General features: G+C 44.2%; 1 protein-coding gene across 1 annotated transcript in view; it reads right to left on the reverse strand.

Annotated features, from left to right (window-relative positions):
• taok2b (TAO kinase 2b) overlaps positions 1-17,130 on the reverse strand; it is a 66,569-nt gene that overhangs the window by 36,642 nt on the left and 12,797 nt on the right. The window contains 11 exon segments of the mRNA XM_046369394.1: positions 1,189-1,356; positions 1,833-1,914; positions 2,196-2,289; positions 7,913-8,004; positions 10,269-10,382; positions 10,847-10,943; positions 11,224-11,269; positions 11,705-11,806; positions 11,939-12,010; positions 12,625-12,765; positions 15,819-15,969. Coding sequence (XP_046225350.1) covers positions 1,189-1,356; positions 1,833-1,914; positions 2,196-2,289; positions 7,913-8,004; positions 10,269-10,382; positions 10,847-10,943; positions 11,224-11,269; positions 11,705-11,806; positions 11,939-12,010; positions 12,625-12,765; positions 15,819-15,821 — 1,011 coding nt within the window. The 5' untranslated portion in view covers positions 15,822-15,969.

Raw genomic sequence — 17,130 nt, forward strand, 5'->3', positions numbered from 1 at the left:
AGGTACAGGCAGTTAGATTTGGGATGTCATTTTAGGTGAATTTTGTTTTTTAAAGGGTCCAAAACTAGAGAGGTTTTAAGACCAGTGCGTTCTGTAGTCTGTCTTCCCCCTCACTCAACACATCCTACTTTTGGTTCTGGTCCTACATCATCCTCGGCTAACTGTTACTACTCTCCTCTCTTCCTACTGCCTCTTCAATTTGTAAGTCGCTCTGGATAAGAGCGTCTGCTAAATGACTTAAATGTAATGTAAATGTCTTCATTTTCTCCCTCTACGTAACATCTCCATGTCCTCCCCGCCATCTTCTCTCTTTTATTCATCCCTCTACTGCCTCTCCAAGGTCACTTTCTCCCCCACCCCTCATTATCTCCTTTTTATGCCATTTCTCTCATCCCCCTTCACCTGCCTACCTCCTTACCTGCTCTTCCCTCTCCTCACCTGCCATTTCTCTCCTCAACCTGCCATTTCTCTCCTCAACCTGCCATTTCTCTCCTCAACCTGCCATTTCTCTCCTCAACCTGCCATTTCTCTCCTCAACCTGCCATTTCTCTCCTCAACCTGCCATTTCTCTCCTCAACCTGCCATTTCTCTCCTCAACCTGCCATTTCTCTCCTCAACCTGCCATTTCTCTCCTCAACCTGCCATTTCTCTCCTCAACCTGCCATTTCTCTCCTCAACCTGCCATTTCTCTCCTCAACCTCATTTCTCTCCTCAACCTGCCATTTCTCTCCTCAACCTGCCATTTCTCTCCTCAACCTGCCATTTCTCTCCTCAACCTGCCATTTCTCTCCTCAACCTGCCATTTCTCTCCTCAACCTGCCATTTCTCTCCTCAACCTGCCATTTCTCCTCAACCTCCATCCTCAACCTGCCATTTCTCTCCTCAACCTGCCATTTCTCTCCTCAACCTGCCATTTCTCTCCTCAACCTGCCATTTCTCTCCTCAACCTGCCATTTCTCTCCTCAACCTGCCATTTCTCTCCTCAACCTGCCATTTCTCTCCTCCTCCCTTCTTTCCACCACCTCCCACCCTCCTCAACTCCTCTCCATGCTTACCACCTACTCCGAAACCCCTTCCACATCACCCCTCCCACCCACCACCTCCCTCAACACACACCCCTTCAACCCCTCTCCCCTTACCACCACCTCCCTCATCACCCCCCCTTACTACCTCCCTCACTCCTCATACCTCCTCCTCCTCTCCTCCCTCGGGCTGGGGCCCGTTGAGGGCCTCGTGGAAAAGGATCTTCTTCATTTTGCGGTACTGCAGGTTGTCCAGCTCCCGCACCGCGTCTTTGGTGCGAGCTATCAGGTCCATCACCGCTGTGTGAGGACGCTCTCTGCATAGGAAATGGTGCTGAGCGAGAGGAAGGGAGAATGGCTTCTAAGGTTAATCCAGCAGGCAAAACTGGTCAAATTGATGTCGGAATTACATAAAGTCTAGTTGTAATGACGTCATGTCAATCAATGCCATCTTTGTTGGTTTAATGCATGAACATAGCTGGGAAAACTGGTTGCAATGAGACCTTTGAAACCTGATTACAACATTCAACCAAATCTGGTTGTAAGAACGTAATTTCTACCTGATGGTGCCACTTGGAGCTGTTGGAAAGGTTCACTTTAAACTGGAGCCATTGAAGAGATGCTCCTTTACCATCACGAGAATAAGGAATCACAGCACCTCTTTAGGCCACCTCTGATATTATTCATGGGTAAAGAGTTCATGGCCATTCCTTGGTTTCTACATGTTTGTGTAGTGCCTTCTTTTGATTATTAAACTTTGAATAACTATTTTTTTTAAAGAGGAAACGTAGACTAAGAGATGGCGTTTACCTTCAGCAGCACGTCCGAGGTAGGCCTGTCCTGGTGGATCTTCTGCAGACACGAGTCCACAAAGTTATGGAAATAATCAGACCTGAAAAGGACGAGACCAAACAACGAGAAACTAGTCACAGTCGCACTATGAAACGGTACTCATCTATCTACACCAGGAGTGTCACCCCTGATCTACACCAATGGCTCATATTGTTCTCAGAAAGTAGCCTGGTCCCAGATCTGTTTGTGGTAAGTCCTAAGGTAATTGTCATAGAAGGCTATACAGCACAACCATATCTGGGACCAGGCTACTCAGAAAGTATATTGACACTAAAACAAAGAGGGCACAAGAACCACCTCCGTGCTCAGTCAGTGGCTCACCAGTGATTGGACTGCAGAACGGGACTCTCGTTCTGGGCAATGTGGTATAAGGCACTCATAGCATTCATATTGAACAGAGGCGGCTTCCTCTCCGCTGCATAGAGAGACAGAGACAAAGTTCAGGAGACATACAGCATCAAACACACTCAAGGCCAGATTTGTAACAAAATACAGGTGTGAACCATCGAGGCGTGAGGGCCAAGGGGAGTCAGAGGGGGGGGCGGGGCCACTCTGGGAATCCCCAACGACATCACAGGATTCCCCCTGAACAAACCCCTTATTACTGGAGCATGTGAAGGGACAGTGGCAAATACACACAAGAAATGGAGAAGAACAATGGAGACACGGAGGGGGACAAAGAAATAAGGAAAAATATAGAATTGAAGAGAAGATAAAAGGACCTTACCTTTAACTAGGCAAGTCAGTTAAGAACAAATTCTTATTTTCAATGATGGCCTAGGAACAGTGGGTTAACTACCTGTTCACTAGGCTACCCTGCCTCCCCATTGAGAGACAAAGGTAAAGAACGGCTTAAAAGAGGAAGGACTTGAGTGATTAATCTAAATGATCTTTGGTTTGTAAGTGAAGTGCTCTGAACCAGGCTTGGATTTTGTTGAACTGGCTGAGTGCCATTCTGTGAACATTAAATATATAATTTAGATTTTTGCAACTCTTCCGTTTACACCACTCCTCGTTACCACATAGATCAGAACCCCTCTGAACTGATCAGTGGTGGAAACTGCGGGCACTAGAAGTGATGACAGAGTTACTTTGGTATATTAAGAATGGATGTTGCATTGTTAAAACAGTTGGCTTCGTGCGCAATTGCGCAAAAGAAAGGCATAGACCTCTTGAGAACTGAAATGGCCAGTTTGGCTCAGGCAGGTAAAAACAGTAAGCCTGGAGTGGGGACCCAAATACCTAGGCGACAAGACCAGGATGACAATGAGGTCTATCTGCTTTCATTCGAGAGGTCAGCAGTAAGAGGACGGGCCCCGCAGCGGTGGGCAGGGAGGCTGGCTCCCTCTCAGTCTGGGCGTGCGCAGGCTGCATATTTCGACCTGGGTCCTGCAGAAGCAGAGGACTACAATAAATTAAAGGCTGAAATCTTCTCGTTACTGTCCGAATCCACGAGCGCACACTAAACGCTTCCACGCGTGGACCTTCGATAGCAATGCATCAGAGAGAGCCTAAATGCACCAACTAATACAGCTGACCAAGGTTGACTTGAACCAACAACAAAAAAGGATCTGGAACAGTCATCTAAAAACTGGTGATGGAAAGCTCCCACCGGAGTGGCATGGCAAGGCAACCCCCAGACAGCAGATCAGCTGGTTCAGCTAATAGAGACTTGCCAAGCCACCACGGAGCTGGTGCGCACGTCTGGAGCAGAGATGGTCCGCTCCAGTACCAATGCCCAGTCTGAAGAGGCCGCCGGAAAGGCCCCAGGGCAGACCTGAACCAGAGGCGAGAGAGCCCCATGGACCATTCGCTGAACAAACACCAAGGAGGTATCCAACTAAGGTCAGTGAGAGAGTGTTTCCGAGGTAGGGAGCTCAGCTATACTTCAATCAATCAAATTGATTTGAATAGTTTTTTTTACATCAGCCCGTGTCAAAGTGATATACAGAAACCCAGCATAAAACCACAAACAGCAAGCAATGCAGATGTAGAAGCAAGAGCATGGTGGCGAGGAAAGACTCCCTAGAAAGGCAGGAACAATGGCAGTGTCCCCTTAATGATGAATCCATGCCTCCGGTAAAATGGAGTGCATCCATGTAATCTATACCCACAGTGTTAGACCGCAGAGGGAGCCCCAGCCTGTGGAAATCCAAGGACAGGACGCAGAAGGGGTGCTCGACTCAGCTAGTAGGATTACCCTTGTTCTGTTACACTTAGTACAGGAGGGAGATGTGTGTCAGGAACAGAGGTCAGTCTCATGTATCTATGGGGACACGTGCATATACCCAGTGGCACATACCCAGAGACTAAACAGAACCACCTCAAGCCTGCACCAGAGCACAAAAGAAATGCTCATCCCCCTCCATCATCGAAATGCCCTCAGAGTGGGTAGCTATGGCTCTGGTTGGTCATATTCCAAAATCAGTCCAGGGGCACAAATATATACAGGTGGTAATCGATTATGCCAGACACTACCCCAAACCCATTCCCATGCGCAATTTATCCACTAGAAGGATTTTCTAAAGAGTTTCAAATGTTTTCCGAGTCAGCCTACTCTCCTCTATTTTGACCAATCAGGGGACCCTGTTCATGTACCGCATAACGAAAGCTTTGTGTGCCTTGTACCAGGTGAAACAGATACGCACGAGTGTATATCATCCTCAGATGGTTTATGCAAACGCTTAAATAAAACAGTTAGGTCAATGTTAAAAAACAACATTGAAACAGGACGGGAGGAACTGGGACATGTTATTAACTCTCTGTTTGCTCTTAGGGAGGTGCACCAGTCGTCAACGGGCTTCTCCCCATTCAAACTTATATGGAAGGCCGTGCCGAGGGATCCTGGACCTCAACAAGGAGGCATGGGAAGCTCAGCTGAGTCCCCACAGAACTGACTGAACATGCCACCTTAGTGCGAGAACGGACGGCCGCAGTGTGGCCAACAGTGAAGGAACACATGGAGGGGGAGCAGCAAGCGCAACCGACAGCCTACAACAGGACTTTCCAGCCCCAAAGTTAATGTAGGAGATACGGTACTCCTTTTAATTCTGAAAGCTGAACATAGGTTTTTAAAGCAATGGAGAGGTCCATATGAAGTATCGGTACAATTATCACCTGTAAATTACTGTTTGGCAGACAGGTAGGAGAAAATCTGAACAGCTACACCAACCTTATGAAGGAGTACCACAAGAGAAATGGAAAATGTTCTTCTCCCTTCCCGCAGCCCAACAAGATCAACCCTTGACAGAGGTGCAGGTGGGGAAGTCGCTGACGCACAAGCAAGAGCAGGACCTACAGGCCCTAGTGAACCGACGCTGGGAGATATTCTTAGCTCTCCCAGGGAATACAGATCTCATCCTGCATCATATATACACGGAGCCAGGCAAGAGTGAATTTAGGGCCTTACAGAATCCCTGCTGCGCAACAGAAAATTGTCAGTGGGGGTAAGATATGCTGGGTTGGGAAGTCGAGGCATCTCACAAAACAAATAAAATAGAACTGTAGGGTAACCAGATGGTTGCAACCATTTAACTTCTCTATCATCTATAGATCCGGGGTCCATCACAAAAACAGACATGCTATCCTGCCACGACGCCCTAGTCGCGGCTGGTGCTCAACCTGCTGTGTTGATTCTGAGGACGGGAGTGTTTCAACCATCCAGAGGCTTGGGGGCCAAGGATATTCAGAAGGGCGGGGCCGTTCTGGGAATCCCCAACATCACACCCCTTATTACCGGTGCAGGTGAAGGGACGGAGGAAATTACGCATGAGAAAAATAGGAAAACAATGGAGACCCGCGGGGGAGAAAGAACAAAGAAGAATCTAGAACAAAAGGACATTGAGAGTGACAAGTTTAGCCACAAGAGAAACTCATTTGGTGATTATCGAAATTATCTTTAGTTTGTAAGTGAAGTGCTATGAACCGGGCTTGGATTTAGTTTCCCCTTTCATGAACTGGCGTTGTGACATTCTGTGAACATGAAATACACTACATGACCAAAAGTATGTAGACACCTGCTCATCGAACATCTCATTCTAAAAATCATGGGCATTAATATGAAGTTGGTCCCCTCTTCGCTGCTATAACAGCCTCCACTAGATGTAAGAATATTGCATCGGGGACTTGCTTCCCTTCAGCCATGACAGCATTAGTGAGGTCGGGCACTGATGTTGGGCAATTAGGACCTGGCTCACAGTTGGCATTCAAATTCATCCCATAGGCGTTTGATGGGGTTCAGGTCAGGGCTCTGTGCAGGCCAGTCAAGTTCTTCCATACCCATCTCAACAAACCATTTCTGTATGGACCCCACCTTTTGCACGAAGGCATTGTCATGCTGAAACAGGACAGGGCCTACCCCAAACTGTTGCCACAAAGCTGGAAGCACAGAATTGTCCTCCGCTCTCTCCACTGGCTTCCAGTTGAAGCTCACATCCGCTACAAGACCATGGTGCTTGCCTACGGAGCTGTGAGGGGAACGGCACCTCAGTACCTCCAGGCTCTGATCAGGCCCTACACCCAAATAAGGGCACTGCGTTCATCCACCTCTGGCCTGCTCGCCTCCCTACCACTGAGGAAGTACAGTTCCCGCTCAGCCCAGTCAAAACTGTTCGCTGCTCTGGCTCCCCAATGGTGGAACAAACTCCCTCACGACGCCAGGACAGCGGAGTCAATCACCATCTTCCGGAGACACCTGAAACCCCACCTCTAAGGAATACTTAGGATAGGATAAAGTAATCCTTCTCACTCCCCCTACCCCCCCTTAAAATATTTAGATGCACTATTGTAAAGTGGCTGTTCCACTGGATGTCATAAGGTGAATGCACCAATTTGTAAGTCGCTCTGGATAAGAGCGTCTGCTAAATGACTTAAATGTAATGTAAATGTCTAGAATGTCATTGTATGCTGTAGTGTTAAGATTTCCCTTAATTTGAACTAAGGGGCCAATCCCAAGCCATTAATAACAGTCCCAGACCATCATTCCTCCTCAACCACACTTTACAGTTGGCACTATGCATTGGAGCAGGTAGCGTTCTCCTGGCATCCGCCAAATCCAGATTCATCCGTCCGACTGCCAGATGGTGAAGCGTGATTCGTCACACCAGAGAACGCGTTCCCACTGCTCCAGAGTCCAATGGCGGTGATCTATACACCACTCCGGCCGACGCTTGACATTGCACATTGTGATATTAAGCTTGTGTGTGGCTGCTCGGCCACGGAATCCCATTTCATGAAGCTCCAGACAAACAGTTATTGTGCTGACATTGCTTCCAGAGGCAGATTGGAACTCAGTAGTGAGCGTTGTAACCGAGGATAGATGATTTTTACGCGCTACATCACTCGCTGGTCGCCTTCTGTGAGCTTGTGTGGCCTACCACTAGGCAGCTGAGCCGTTGTTTCTCCTTGACGTTTCCACTTCAGAATAACAACACTTACAGTTTACCAGTGCCAGCTGTAGCAGGGCACAAATTTGACGAACTGACTTGTCGGAAAGGTGTCATCCTATGACGGGTCCATGTTGAAAGTCACTGAGCTAGTCGACCATTCTTCTAGAAATGTTTATTTATGGAGATTGCATTGCTGTATGCTTGTTTGACAAATATCCTAATCTACTAATTTGAAGGGGTGTCCACATATTTACACTATATATATATATATATATATATACACACAAAAGTAATGTAGATTATTGAAACATAAAAATCCAACTCTTCCTCTGTTTACCCCACACCTTGCTATCGCATAAATCGGAACTCCTCTGGACCGATCACACAGGAAACACAGTTAAAACAACTATGAGACTGTATTTTACAAAAATAAATCAAGCGTTTTGTTTGTGCTTGCCCAAAGTGCCAAAAGGCTCAGTTTGTCACTTCAGGGACTAGGCAATTTGTTCCATTGTGCCATGCAAGCTCAATGAAGAACAAAGTATTGGCAAGAAAACTAATAGTACGCAAAAACATATCAGAATAGGTATACAGTACATAGACCTTAAAAGCTTGTGAACATGTGTATTATATGGCCTGTGCTTAGCTTACCCAGCTCTATGGCGGTAATGCCCAGTGACCACACATCCACTTTGCCGTCGTACTGGCCCTCGTCCATGGCCAGGATCACCTCAGGAGCCATCCTGTACGGAGGTAAAACGCATCGAAGCCAGTGTGAGACCACTATTTCTGTATACCAAATGGCAATTTATTCCCAACAATGGGCACTGGTAGAAAGTAGTGCAATATATAGGAAAGAATTCCATGTGTACACCTCCTATACCAGGTGTTCCCAATCCCCCCCCCCCCCCCCCCCCTTCCAGCATTGAAGAACATACTGCACCCCCCCTGTTCGCCACATCTATTTCTATGGGCACAAGCACTGTTCATGACAAACTGTTCACACCTCTCGTTGGTGGAGAGAACATTTTGTTGCTTTAAAGCTTATTTCCTGCAATTCTACAGATTTAATGTCTAATGTATGTTCATGTGATATGAGTGACTCAAACATTACAACTAAATCTATGGGCTATAAAAACAAGATCCTTAAGGTATGTAATAACTGACATGACAAGCAGAAAACTGATGCAGTACTACATTTCTAAATTACACCTAATGCATTCTACTACTATAACTCTCAAAAGTAAGTTGAAAGCCGGACTGAGTTCCTTTAAATAAATGTAGTACACACACAGTACCAGTCAAAAGTTGACAACTACTCATTCAAGGGTTTCTTTGTTTTTACTATTTTCTACATTGTAGATTAACAGTGAAGACATCAAAACTATGAAATAACACATATGGAATCATGTAGTAACCAAAAATGAACAAATCAAAATATATTTTATATTTAAGATTCTTCAAAGTAGCCACCCTTTGCCTTGATGACAGCTTTGCACATTCTCTCAACCAGCTTCATGAGGTAGTCACATTTCAATTAACAGGTGTGCCTTGTTAAAGTTAATTTGTTTCCTTAATGCGTTTGAGCCAATCTGTTGTGACAAGGTAGGGGTGGTATACAGAAGAAAGCCCTATTTGGTAAAAGTGCATATTACGGCAAGAACAGCTCAAATAAGCAAAGAGAAACAACTGTCCATCAATACTTTAAGACATGAAGGTCAGTCAATGCGGAAAATTTCAAGAACTGTGAATGTTTCTTCAAGTGCAGTCGCAAAAACCATCAAGGGCTATGTTGAAACTGGCTTTCATGAGGACCGCCACAGGAAAGGAAGACCCAGAGTTACCTCTGCTGCGGAGGGTAAGTTAGGAGTTACCAGCTTCAGAAATTGCAGCTCAAATAAACGCTTCAGAGTTCTAGTAACAGATATCTCAACATCAACTGTTCAGAGGAGAGACGGCATGAATCAGGCCTTCATGGTCAAATTGCTGCAAAGCAACCACTACAAAAGGACACCAATGAGAAGAGACTTGCTTGGGCCAAGAAACACGAGGAATGGACATTAGACCGGTGAAAATCAGTCCTTTGGTCTGATGAGTCCCAATGTTTCATTTTTGGTTCCAACCGCCGTATCTTTGTGAGACGCAGAGTAGGTGAACGGGTGATCGCCGCCTGTGGTCCCTACCGTGAAGCATGGAGGTGTGATGGTGCTTTGCTGGTGACACTGTCAGTGATTTATTTAGAACTCAAGGCACACTTAACCAGCATGGCTTCCACAGCATTCTGCAGTGATACGCCATCCCAACAGCTCTGGCACACACACTTTATCCCACCAGACATGCCACCAGGGGTCTTTTCACAGTCCCCGAATCCAGAACAAATTCAAGAAAGCGTACAGTATTATACAAAGCCCTTATTGCATGGAAGTTATTTTCATCTCATATTGCTCAAATAAAACAGCAAACCTAATAAAATACCTAATCTGGTTTGCGCTTAGTGGGACTATTATTTGTTTTTCAACAGAGCAATGACCCAACACACCTCCAGGCTGTGTAAGGACTATTTGACCAAGAAAGAGAGCGGTGGAGTGCTGCATCAGATGACCTGGCCTCCACAATCACACAAATTCAACTCAATTGAGATGGTTTGGGATGAGTTGGAACGCAGAGTGAAGGAAAAGCAGCCAACAAGTGTAAAGCATATGTGGGAACTCTTTCAAGACTGTTGGAAAAGCATTACAGGTGAAGCTGGTTGAGAGAATGCCAAGAGTGTGTAAAGCTGTCATCAATAGGGCACCGGTCGGCCCACCCCGCGGACCGGTGCTCTATTCCCTATATAGTGCACTACTTCTGACAAGGGCCTCTGTTGTAGTGGCAGTATTTATGGCGCCATCTGGGACACATCCTTGGTATTTTGTCCTACTTGTGGATCATATCGCCATTGCCAAATTTATTGATGACAATCTTACAATAATGACCATAGAAACAACAGAGGAGACCAGTGTCTCACCAGTAGGGTGTGCCCACGAACGAGTTGGCCGGGGCAATGATGGAGGCTGAGCCAAAATCACCCAGTTTCACCTGGCCAGGCTCGGTCAGCAAGATGTTACCAGCCTTCACATCCCTGGAGAGAAAGTGTGGGGGGGAGACACCATTATTATTCATTGAGTATTCTGTTTCTTATTATTAATTGACATCATTGACTCAATAATATTAAGTCAGTAAATAAATATATATATATTTTAAGTCAATAAGTCAATATTATAGGTTCTGTTCTCTTTGGCAATGTATATGGTAATATATATGGTAATATTTTCTATGCCAATAAAGCCTTAATTGGAAGGAGAGAGAGAAAAAAGACGGGAAAGGAAGAAGCGAGGGAAAGAGAGCAAGAGAAATAGAATGAGAGAGAGAAAGAGACATGCAGACAGAGAGAGACCAAGACAGAAAGGGATAGATAAAGAGGGTTAAAACATACATGACACACCTCCCATTCAACAATGAGAGCTTGTTTGGATTACATTTCTTTCATTCTCTCTTTTTTCCCTTCCCGTCCCATCATGTGGGGGAGGAGAGAAGTTCTCTCACCTGTGAATCATGTTGTGAGAATGAAGATACACCAGGCCCTGCAATGCACCGTGGGTGATGGCTGCGATCTCCTGTTCCTGGAGGGGCTTCTTGTGGACTACGCACAGAGGGAGACAAAATGAACAGTTAAACACTCATTATTTGACGGCTTGGTCGTGTTCATTAGGGCACACACAACAAAAACCTTTTGCAACAGAATGAAAATAAGCATCTCTTATTTGACCACAAATCCAGGTTGTCCCTCCCAGTTTCAGTTAGTTTTCTACCATTACGTGCCTAATGAACACAACACTGGTTTACTTCCACCACCCCAGTGTACATCACATGAAGTACTTGTTTGAACGTGAACTTAAACCATCTAGTTGTTTTCTACTCACCTTCCAGTAGGTCAGAGGCTGAACCCAAACAATACTCCATTACCAGCTAAGAGAATGACGGAGAGAGAGAGGAGGTTAACATATGGAGCAAGAAGGGGGGGGGCGTGATGGAGAGCTGGTCAAAATGTATTCCCTACACCATCCCCTTGGCCACTTCAATGTTTGCATATTTGTAAGGTGGATGAAATATGATGGAAGCTCCTCAACTACACCGCTTTCACCTATGCAGACCCTTCAGATCTGCCAACACTGAAGGGTTAGGGCCAAGGGGAAGGGAGTGAATAGGGGCTGACTGAAAACATCAATAACCAATGAGTGAAAGTTAATTTGTCAGTGACCCTTAGTTCATGTGTCAATACTAAATGGCACCCTATTCCCTATATAGTGCACTACTTTTGACCAGAGCCCCATGGGACCCACAAGTAGTACACTGTAGAGGGAATAGGGTACCATGTTTCAGTTAAAGAAGTGCTTCACTTACCCATGCTGTGTGCTCTCTCAGGTAGCAACCTCTGTACTCCACAGTGTTGGGGTGGTGCAGTTTCTGGAGAAACTTCACTTCTTTGATGATATCCTGCCATTTCTTCATAAGAGAGAAAGAGGGAGCTTGAAAACATTAAAAACTTGGCCTACACCATTGCAACAGATGGCAAATGTAGTGAACACTTTTTTTATAACAAGGTACATTTTACCATTACTCAATCTGTGTTCCTACCTCATTGGACTGCTTGCCACCGTAGGACATTTTCTTAATGGCCACCACTTCATTGGTGCGAATGTCATGTGCCTAATGTAAGGAATAGGGGGTAAGGAAGGGTTAAAATAAATACATTTCTAATCATGCTAACAGTGGACACTGGCCACACAAATATCATCAAGTGCAGGCGCAGACAAATTGATATACTACAGCTTCACCTCTTTTACACTCCTTTCTCCCTCCATCCTTCACTAGTCACTAACACCATCTATTTAAAAAGGACCTCTCATCCTTCAACCAATCGCTTACCCTGTGCTACCTTTTTACCCATAACTACCCACCTTTCATCCTTCACTTGTCTTTACCTAGCCTAGTGGCTGCCTCCCTGTCATTTCACCCTTCATCTTATCAACACCCTTTCGATACCCATTCCATTTCTCTTCCCAGTTCTCATGCATCCATCACTGAAGTTATGCCCGAATTCCCCTACTACAAGTTTTTACTGTGTACCAAATACTGTACTGGGTATTATTTAGGAGTGTTTAGTAAAAATGTATGCAGTACCAAGTGACAAATATTTCTATACTACAGCTCATCCATTCTAAGAAATCATCTCCCAAAAAGGGACACAAAATAAACAACTAGTGAGTGAGATGCACCCATTTGCCCACTTAAGCCAAGTCCACAGATGCCCCCTTTCTTACAAAGTAGACCGCTCCGAAGCTGCCGTGGCCGATCTCCCGCAAGTCGGTGAACAGCTTCTCAGGGTCATCTCTGTAGAAGAGCTCAGCTACCTCTGGGTCCTTCAGGCTCCCGGCCCGCACACTGGACGGCATGGCCAGCGCCTGAACGAACACACACACACCAGTATGAGGCTTTGAGCATAAGTTTGTCTGCATTGAAATGTAGCCACATGTCAGGATTGCAATGAATTCCATTTCAATTCCAAAAGAGAAATTAAAATGTTCCTCAAAGCCTTTGAATATCGGACGTGCATAAAGATGGCGGCCTCCACGCCTACCACTAATGACTTGTTTGCCAAGTTCTCTGTTTTGTACCTTGCTTTCTGTAACTTCGGTATCTGCATTGGCACAGTCTCTCTGCTACCGCATGGCAAGCAGTACCGGAGCGCCAAGTCTAGGTCCAAATGGCTCCTTAACAGCTTCTACCACCAGCAATAAGAATGCTGAAAAATGTATCAAAAACGGGCACCCAGACCATTTACATTGACCCCCCCCCCTTTGTTTTTACACTGCTGCTACTCGTTTATTATCAATGCATAGTCACTACACCCGTACCTACATGTACAAATTACCTCGGCTAACCTGTAACCACACCCATTGACTCTGTATCCCCTGTATATAACCTCGTTATTGTTATGTACTTTGCTACTTTAGTTTATTTAGCAAATGTAGTTGATCAGGCTGTTCATTGTGATCTGTGGAATGTTGTCCCACTCCTCTGCAATGGCTGTGCGAAGTTGACGGATATTGTCTGGAACAAGTTGTCGTACACGTTTCCTTTGCCAAAATAATCCATCCACCTGACAGGTTTGGCGTATAAAGAAGCTGATTAAACAGCATGATCACTACACAGGTGCACCTTGTGCTGGGAATAATAAAAGGCCATTCTCAAATGTGAAGGTGTGTCACAACACAATGCCACAGATGTCTCAAGTTGAGGGAGTGTGCAATTGGCATGGTGCCTGCAGGAATGTCCACCAGAGCTGTTGACATAATTTAATGTTAATTTTTCCTACATAAGCCATCTCCAACTTCACTTCAGAGAATTCGGCAGTATGGCCAAACCACCTCAAAACCGCATAATGATGTATGGCTTCGTGTGGGTGAGCAGTTTGCTGATGTCAACTTTGTGAACAGAGTACCCCATGGAGGCGTTGGGGTTATGGTACGGGCAGATATAAGCTAATTGCATTTTATCAATGACAATACCAATGCACTGAGATACCGTGATGAGATCCTGAGGCCCATTTAAGTGCCATTCATCCACCGCCAGCACCTCATGTTTCAGCATCTCCTTCGGATGTCGCAAGGATCTGTACACAATTCCTGGAAGCAGAAAACATCCCAGTTCTTCCATGGCCTGCATACTCACCAGACATGTCACCCATTGAGCATGTTTGGGATACTCATGATCGACAGTGTGCTCCAGTTCTTGCCAACAACCAGCAACTTCGCACAGCCATTGAGTGGGACAACATTCCACAGGCAGCAATCAACAGCCTGATCAACTCTATGCAAAGGAGATGTGTTGCACCAGATACTGAGTGGTTTTCTGATCCCACGCACCAACCTTTTTTTTTTTTAAGTATCTGTGACAGATTCATATCTGTATTCCCAGTTACGTAAAATCCATACATTTGGGCCTAATTCATTTATTTAAATTGACTGATTTCCTTATATAAACTCTAACAGTAAAATTGTAGAAATTGTTGCATGTTGCGCTGATTTTTGTTTGGTAATGTATTTTTACCACTTTTTCTCCCCAATTTCGTTAATTCTAAATTGGTAGTTACAGTCTTGTCCCATCGCTGCGTTAATTTTTTTTTATACCTCCGAGTCATTTAGCAGACACTCCTATCCAAAGTGACTTACAGGATCAATTAGGGTTATGTGCATAGCTCAAGGGCATTTTTCACCTTGTTTCAGCGATTCGAACCAGTGACCTTTTGGTTACTGGCCCAATGCTCTTATCCAATAGGCTTCCTGCCGCCCCAATCTTAATCTTCAGGCAACCAAAAAAAACCTAGACTTGCTCGTTGGGTGAGTGCCTTTCAGACCTTTGTCAATCCCTGTGGAACCAATAGATGGGTTGGCTTGACAACATCACAACTTATCCACTCGCATCAATGTGGCAAGAAACTGTGCTTTGTTATGAGTCTGAACAGTCAGATTGCAACAATGACAAGAAGCTGCGATGTGGGGAATCATAGGTGTTTTGTTTCAGCTAGTCTTGTTCTGAGATGTTTTGACTGCTTTCATGTCGTTGCAAATATGGTTCAAATTTGCAAGCTAACCAACAATTCAACAACCTATTTGTTTTCAATAAACATTTGGACTAAATATAGTTTACATCGTCAACCATCTAACTCTGGCTGTTATGCCCCACGTGTCGGTTGTTGCTATAAACAACCAAACCGTCTACGGAATAGTCCTGTGATGGAAAATGTTATGTTTTTCTAATAACAGTTTGTGTTCATGCAAGTGACTGACTGAACAAACCCTCACTATCAGTATTTTCAATTTGGCAGTACACCCAGACCCTTGTTTTGAGATCTCAGTTTCAAGGTGTCAGCTTAAAGAAGCCTCGTGAGGTATTGGTCTGTCACACGCATGACCCAGTATTGGTTGGTCACATGAATGAAGCAAATGTTAACGATTAATGAATAAGCTAAAATCATGCAAATATGACTTGTCTTCAGTATATAAGAGAAAACAAATGGGACTGCCCCATTAGTGCTTCTGACAGACGTTCACTATGGTGCATTTAGTTTGTTGGAACCTCTCCAGTGAACTGGCAAACAATGATTCATTTAAGATTGACTTCGAGTTTCCTTGTGTAAAATTATCCACAACAGTCCCAAAAGTGAAAAAACTAACCAACCCATTTCTGTCACTCCAGGCAGACAGGCCCAATCAAATAAAATGCTCAGAGTATTTGAAAGAAGAAAACAAATAGGATAATAGACCAATGTGAAATTGAACCCAGGTCAGCCACAGTCCATTTCTTGCATTCAACCACAACAGGTATAGGATGAAGGAAATACAAAATATTAACTTGTGTGCTACAATGAATAATAATACTACACACATCTAAATCATTTCAGGAGCATGTGTTTTGGTGAAATGCATTTAGGTTAATACAGTGTTTCCCCTACCATTATGAAGGATGGGGTTGCCCCTTCCTAGCTCTGTTGCCCAACGCCAAAATCCTTCAATTGTTTTCAATCGAATATGTTCATGTTGGTGTTGGCAATGGCATCCCAGTTGCTAATTTGGGTGCATGCCTGCACCCCACCAAAGACAAATCTGTGGGCAAACATGAATACAAGAGGAATTTGATATTAGCCACACCTGCATGTCATGAGGACACAATTTGATGTTGGAGATTATAAACAAGAAACATTTTAGATACAAGACCACACAGTGACTTAAGGAACTATTAACACCCATTGACTTTTTCTAAATGTTGTTGTGTTAGAGCCGGAATAAAAATATTACATTGAGATTGTGTCACTGGACTATACACAATACCCCACAATGTCAAAGTGGAATTCAGATTTGTTTTTAAATTGTATTAAAAATAAAAGCTCAAATGTCTTCAGTCATTAAATATTCAAAACGTTGGTTATGGATAGCCTAAATAAATTCAGGAGTAAACATTTGCTTAACAAGTCACATAATAAACTGGCAAAGCATTCAACTTTAAGTCCAAAATACAAAGTGTAATGTTCGGGGCAAATCCAACACATTACTGAGTACCACTGTCCACATTTTCAAGCATTGTGGTGGCTGCATCATGTTACATTTACATTACATTTAAGTCATTTAGCAGACGCTCTTATCCAGAGCGACTTACAAATTGGTTGTGGGTATGCTTGTAATTGTTAAGGAATGGGGAGTTCAGGATAAAAACATTTTTTTTAAATGGTATGGAGCTAAGCACAGGCAAAATCCTAGAGGAAAACTGAGTTCAGTCTGCTTTCCACCAGACAATGGGAGATGAATTCCCCCTTCAGCAGGACAATGATCTTACAACACAAGCCCAAATATACACTGGAGTTGCTTACCAAGAGGACAGTAACTGTTCCCGAGTTCAAAATTACAGTTTTGACTTGAAAATCAATGGCAAGGCCTGAAAATTGCCATCTAGTGTTGTCTTTACGGTCTTTACTTTAAAATTAGAACCCAACACTAACAATGACATACAACCAATATTACAGAGCTTGAAGTATTTTGAAAATCATAAAAATGGCGAATGTTTCACAATCCAGGTGTGGAAAGCTCTTAGAGACTTATCTGGAAAAACTTACAGTTGTAATTTCTGCCAAAGGTGATTCTAACATGCATTGACTCAGGGGGTTGAATACTGATCTAATCTAGATCTTATTTTTTACAAATGTTAGACATTTTCTCCACTTTGACATTAGATTATTTTCATTGTTGAAAAAATGACAATTAAATCCATTT

The sequence above is a fragment of the Oncorhynchus gorbuscha genome, linkage group LG11, assembly GCF_021184085.1.
Source record: "Oncorhynchus gorbuscha isolate QuinsamMale2020 ecotype Even-year linkage group LG11, OgorEven_v1.0, whole genome shotgun sequence".
Lineage (NCBI taxonomy): Eukaryota > Metazoa > Chordata > Actinopteri > Salmoniformes > Salmonidae > Oncorhynchus > Oncorhynchus gorbuscha.